Source organism: Drosophila serrata, unplaced genomic scaffold (assembly GCF_035046125.1).
Source record: "Drosophila serrata isolate PLE 108 unplaced genomic scaffold, ASM3504612v1 contig_241, whole genome shotgun sequence".
Lineage (NCBI taxonomy): Eukaryota > Metazoa > Arthropoda > Insecta > Diptera > Drosophilidae > Drosophila > Drosophila serrata.
In genome coordinates, this window is record NW_028257139.1 from 1,311,397 (window position 1) to 1,317,554 (window position 6,158).

The following is a 6,158-nucleotide window of genomic DNA, read 5'->3' on the forward strand; positions in this document are numbered from 1 at the left end:
GTAAGAGTACCGCTACGAAAAAGGCGTGGGTTAATTGTGACTTTATCATGCGGCAAAAGGGGCAGCAAACCGGAGGAGAATCGCAATCGAAAGGAAAAAATCAAATTTATTACAAATTTAAGCATAGAGACCGCGACAAGCAATGGCGATGGCGATGGTGATGGCGATGCGGCGAGTTATAGATTTCGTCATACCCATAGTAGTAACTTTTGCCAAGGCGAGACGTGAAAATTTGAAATAAACCTGTCAACGAACACCAACGCCGATCGACATGGTCCCTTGTATGTTGTGTGAACTACGAACCCGGGCACCAGAGACCGCCTAGTCGGTGGGTGGGCGGCGCCAAGACTAAGCCACCAAATCGCTTGGAATCACATAAAACACATTAACACGGGGGCAGCCCTGGGAACGGAACTGTGACGGGACGTTCCTCGCCGCTTATTCCCATAGAGGCACCTCGCAATCCCATAGTCAATGCCCAACTCCGATGCCCTGCAGTTTACACAAAAACCGTGCAAAATTCAATGCATGTACTGAGAAAACTATTTTGAAATCGGTTCATAATTCATGGGTTCAGATATAAGCTCTACTAAGGTTTTGTATTCTTTCAAAATTTTTACAATCATGAATCGATTTTGAATCTTAATTTAAACACTTTCTAACAGATATTCTTTCTCTAAACCAAAATATACTTAAAGCTAAATATATCTCAAAAACTGAATGAAATTTTATTTAAAATTTCTCCCACAGTGTACTATCTAGCGGAACATCTAGCGGAACATATGCATCTGATGGACCAGTGATCTCCATGTCGATCAGACACACAGTTCCTGTCTGTAGAGCAGACGAAAGCCGCGACCCACATATTCCGAATCGGTTCGGAAGGGCAGGATGATGGGTCCTGCGGCGGTGTCCCTCACGGTGGCGTGCACGGTGTAATCGTCGGTCTCCCGGCCATCGTTGAATCGCTCTCCGCACAACGGTACCGAATTGATGGCTATAAAGTCATCCGGACAGTTGAAGATTCCAGCCCCAGCCTGACCATCGGAGATCAAATCGTTCTCGGCTTTAAGATAAACAACATTATTATCAAGTTATTTGGTTATAAATGGTCTCACCTTCATCTTTGTTGACAATTTGAAAATCAGGCTGATCGCCACCCAACTGCTCGGTGTTGTAACTCACACTGCAAACGTTCTTCAATCTCGCCAGACAAATGGCATAGTTTAGATTGTTCTGGTAAGAGAAAAGACTTAAATAAGATGATTTAATTAGTATTATATGTAAAGCATTCTTACGAAGTAAGTGGCTTCCCGATTGTCCACAATTGAACCATCTGAATCATAATTAAATGACTTTATTAGTCCCTCTCCTTCCGTGAAATATTGAAGACAATTATTTGGTGCCAGGTTTTCGTCCACCTGGGTTACCTTTATATTGAATGAACGTCCTCCGCCGGAGACTTTCATGAACACCGAGAGATACACCTTGCCCTCGTTAGAATCGCCAACATGTATATAAACTGGAATTGGTAATTTATACATACTCATTTTCTATATTTAATGTTGTTGTATTACTTACTGTGTTGACCTGTGTTAATGCCACAGAGAACGGGAATCTGAAAGTTTGTGTTGTGACCTGAGACAATAAACTGATCATCCAGGCAATCTCCATTGGTGGGACGACTTAGCTGCATTTCAGAGAATATTTCTGGATATATATGCTATTACAAAGAGAGCAAACCCACCTCAAACATCTGAAAATCCAATCGCAGCTGCTGGACCCCCTTCTTCACGTTGATAATTAAAACGCAAATCATCATTTCGCGCACAGCATTGGGATAGTTGGGACTCTCGAAGTAGAGAATCTGCTGGCTAGTCACATCACCGCATCCGTTGACAACTGCAAGTGAAAGATGCCGGATGTTATATCTAATTCCAATCGATTTGATCACGGGACTTTCACTTACATACACAGCATACGCCCACGCCCTCGGCACAGCTCTCGGTGGGAATCCCCCCCAGGCTCTTACACTCGAATTCGTGATAGCAGACGCCCTCCATGCTACGGATGTCACCCATGGACACACTACACCGCGTATTCGGGAACTTTATCACCTCGAACAGGCTGAGGAAACCCTTGCCCTTGGAGCGAGGTGCATTTGGCTTTTTCAGTATCAAATTCGCCTCAATAGGTGATCCAAAGAGGAGGTTCTTCAGCGTCTGATGGGGCTGCATGATGGAGGTTTTGGTGCTGGTCGGAGGCAATGGAGGCACTGAAGGTCTCATCGTGGGCTTGGGACTAGGACGAGGACCGGAACTGGGACTGGGTTTGGGCGGGTTACTCGGCGTGGGCATCATCATCATGGAATCCGTAGCTGGTGGAGGTGGAGGCTCCTAGGATATAATGAACAGATTGACTGGACAGCATCCTAACAGGACTCTTTGATGTTTGATACCTCTGTGGGTGCAGATGTTGAACGCATTGGAATTGTGGGCTCCGGTTCCTCGGCTTCTGTGGGAGCTGGTTGCGGCGGTGGAGTAGCTGGCGTTGGCATGGGCATGGGCATTGGAGCCTCCGTCGCCGGTGGGGGATCTTCGGCCTCCTGCTGGGCCAGCTTGGTTAGGTAGAAACCCGGCTGATAGCGCATTGTGTACTGATAACCAATACCTTCCATTATCAGGCCCCCAGGGCGGGATAGTGAATGGCCACGCCTGGTCCTGCGCAGATCGGATTTGGTCACAAAGTCGGATGCGTTTCCAACGACCACGCCCACATAATAGAGCGTCAAAACGAAAGCGCTTATCAAGGCATCAGAGTGTTTTAACAACATTATTAACGGAACTTCAAGCGGCGACTGTGGCAGATGTTGCAGTTGCATCTGCAAATTGCCCTCTTCGCATGTTGCTGCTTCTGCAGCAGCATCTGCTGCACTGAAAGAAAATTATATTAACTAGATCATAATCATCTTTGAGATCTTTAAGGTTTCCAGGTATACTTTAAAAGCTATTTCTGGATCAAACTAAGTTTTGTGTTAAAAAATAACGCAATCAGAAATATAGTTTTTTATTGAAATGTTTTATTATATTTTATTCCCGTGTACTACTGTTCGAGTGGTATCTTTCTTTGGCTTTATTAGAGCATTAATTGTCGCCTTTCGAGCATTTTTCAACCTTCACTTTTGCAGCAACAATCAAACGACAAAGTCACGCTACTCTGATTGCACTTGTGATGCTGCTGCTGATGTTGCTGCTGCTGCTGTTGCTGATTTTGCTGCTGCTGCTGTGAGTGGAATTGTCGTGGGTAACAGGCTAAATGTTATGCCAGAAATTTCTGCAAGCTCTTTTGGAATTTGTGTTAATTTTAAATGAGAAATTAAAAGGCCTGAGTGCTGCGGGCCATAAAAACAGCAGGGAATGGAACACACACTCTGGAGACTTGTGCGAATGTTCAACTTCATTAGCAGGAAGCCACGTTAAATGCTAACGAGAATATCAAACCCATCAAAGTCAAGCTAAACTTTCGTTATTAATAATACCCAACGACAGCAATCACCCATCGATTATGCAAATGCGGTCGATGATGTCTCATATTTGCCAACACAGATCGCATTGGCAGTACTCACTATTTCAAAATAAAATCGTTTCAATTGCAAAATCGAAGAGCACTCGACATGAGGCTGAAATCGAAAACATTTAGCAACTCTTTATGCACACACGATTAAGTGCATCAGCATCATCTCGGCGCAAATGATCATCGGAGCCACATGCATCATGCACAACAAGGTTAAGATTGTTAATTGCCAGGCACCAGAAATTGGTATTATTATGCATCGCAGCAGCAGCAGCAGCATCAGCATCTGTAGGTAACTGGCAGCTAGAGCCTCCCAGCTGCAGTCACTCGGCGTAGGCGCCTCCAACAGTTGGCTAAAAGTAACGATAAATAATTGCGCACTTGACAAATAAAGCCGGGGACCGTGCTAAATGTGGAAAATATGATGAGACAGACAGAGACAATATACATAGTAAAGATGCATTTTTACTGACGCGACAATGCGGGCGTTTAGTTTTAAAGATTATCATTATGAGTGGTTATTCGTAATGAGCGACTGGGGGCTGGTCGGGGGGCGTATTCGGAATTTCGTGATTTATTCTCAGCGTTTTCAAAACGAAATTGCAAGTGCAATTAATCATGATCGGGTATAGAGTCTCTACACATACTTAGCATAGAAGCACAATCAATTATTGCAATACAGTTTTATTGTTTTAAAATCTCTGATTAATTATGCCCCGCTAAACTGGAAAGGTGATTAATGAGAAATCAATGGTAGTAACAATAAATTTTTGTTTGTTTATAAAACAGATCTGTACTTGTTAAGAAGTGTGTGAACTGCTCAAGATAATTGGGTCGTTTTATTATAGAAAATATTTAAAATAACTATCTATTGATCTATTCTGTATTACCTGCTGGTATTCAAGGATAAGTAAGTGTATGAAAGAAAACATTAATTTATTTTCTAAAGGTATTACAATAATACATTTTTATTGTAAACAAATATTTGTACCACAGACCCTAGTAGCATCTTAAGCCTCTTCTGCGAATGGCTCCACTTGCCGAGACCGCTTCACCTGTACTTTATCTGTTTACAAAGCACTCCAGCTTCTGCTACATCTCCGAATCCATATACTCAGCCACATATCCACCCATCAGCTTCAGATGAGTCTGCCTCACAGTCTACCTAGACCACAAACCAATACCGAATCTAAAACCAAACAAAATCCAGAAGAGTAACTAACTTCGAAAAGCCGAAGTTTATATACCCTTGTAGTTTGCAATTATATTGAGGACTATGAATTTAAAACAGATTTTAAATCAAAATTTTTTGATATTTTTATATGACAATTTTCTAGACATTTCCAGGGTTAAAAACAACTCACAACTGAGCCGAAAAAGCCTTAATTTGAATTCGGAAAGCTCTCTGATGTTAGTTTTTATTAGGTTAAGAAATCAGCATACTCAATTTCACCTTTAAGAAAATTAAAATTTTTGGCAATTGTTGACAATTTTAACGATGTAACCCCTTATAAAATTTTGAAATTTTTCAAAAATTTATTTTTTAACCAGACATGACTAGATCGACTTGGCAGTTCACGCTAATCAAGAATATATATAATTTATAGGGTCGGAAATGACTCCTTCACATAGTTACAAGCTTCTGAATGAAATAAAAATACCCTTTAAGGGTATAATGAGCTCAACCTAATCACAACCACACGTAGAGATCATTCTCGTCCATTAGTTGAATCAAATCGAACGTTACGCATGCGTCACGGCGAAATGACAAAGGGAGCCGCCGCCACCGCATCCACCACATCACCACACCATCGACTGGTCTGGGAAAGCCACTGGAGGACCCGCTGGGCGATGCTCACACACATGCAGATGATGATAACAACGGTGAGGCAGACAGCATCTCCAAGTTTCCTCCACAGACCCCACCCAGTACTCCTCCCCGATCCTTGTGTACACAATATTGTTATAGCTATTACTTCACTTTATATGTTATGTTATGCATTTGTAAGGGGCAAAGTGAAAATCGCAGTTGGAGCGCAGAAATCTTCTGAATAAGGGGAAGCGGTAAGGGTCAAGAGGAGGCGGCGAAGTGGTGACCAAATCAAACTGCCTGACCATCGCGAGTAGTGGCTAAAGCCCACTTAATTGACGTTTAGTGGACACTCGAATGCAAATGCTACAGCGGCTAAAAAGTTTCAAGGTGTACACTGGAAAAGATTTCTGGGAAAGAGAGTCGAACAGGAAAGAAAACTAGATTCGGGATAAGGGATATGCCGCTCTTGCAGCTTGAAATTGAATGAATTAATTCATCCATTTCGATCGTGAAGCTTTTCTATGTTACTATTTAGTTGGGGCAGTTAATGTTAATGTTAATCAAGAAAATATTTAATTATTGGAGTGTTGCATAAAGAGCAGATAAAACATTAAATGAATCATTTGCTTTATTTGGCTTTTTTCAATCAAGCCAATTGAAAATTCATAATTCTATGGTAACTCCCAGTTAAGGTTTTGTTTTTCCCAGGAACCATTAAATAAACCCTTATTTTTATTGGTTAAAAGGAATATTTATATGAAAACGTATGAAT

At 41.9% G+C, this 6,158-nt stretch overlaps 1 protein-coding gene across 1 annotated transcript; it reads right to left on the bottom strand.

Moving 5' to 3' along the window:
* Nucleotides 1–707: 707 nt before the first annotated feature.
* Nucleotides 708–2,848, bottom strand: LOC110188432 (uncharacterized). Its single transcript, XM_020958158.2, has 7 exons — nt 2,459–2,848; nt 1,970–2,396; nt 1,748–1,902; nt 1,582–1,690; nt 1,299–1,522; nt 1,119–1,236; nt 708–1,066 (listed from the first exon to the last, which is right to left on the bottom strand). The coding sequence occupies exons 1-7, from the start codon at nt 2,831–2,833 to the stop codon at nt 816–818; spliced, it is 1,659 nt and encodes a 552-aa protein (XP_020813817.2). The 5' UTR covers nt 2,834–2,848; the 3' UTR covers nt 708–815.
* Between the last annotated feature and the right edge of the window lie 3,310 nt (nt 2,849–6,158).

Excerpts from the sequence above, each read along its gene's own strand:
- LOC110188432 (XM_020958158.2), bottom strand. The coding sequence starts at position 2,833 with ATGTTGTTAAAACACTCTGATGCCTTGATAAGCGCTTTCGTTTTGACG. Across the intron at positions 2,397-2,458 it reads CAACATCTGCACCCACAGAG|GAGCCTCCACCTCCACCAGC; the intron begins GTATCAAACATC and ends ATTATATCCTAG. Across the intron at positions 1,523-1,581 it reads CATTAACACAGGTCAACACA|TTTATATACATGTTGGCGAT; the intron begins GTAAGTAATACA and ends TACCAATTCCAG.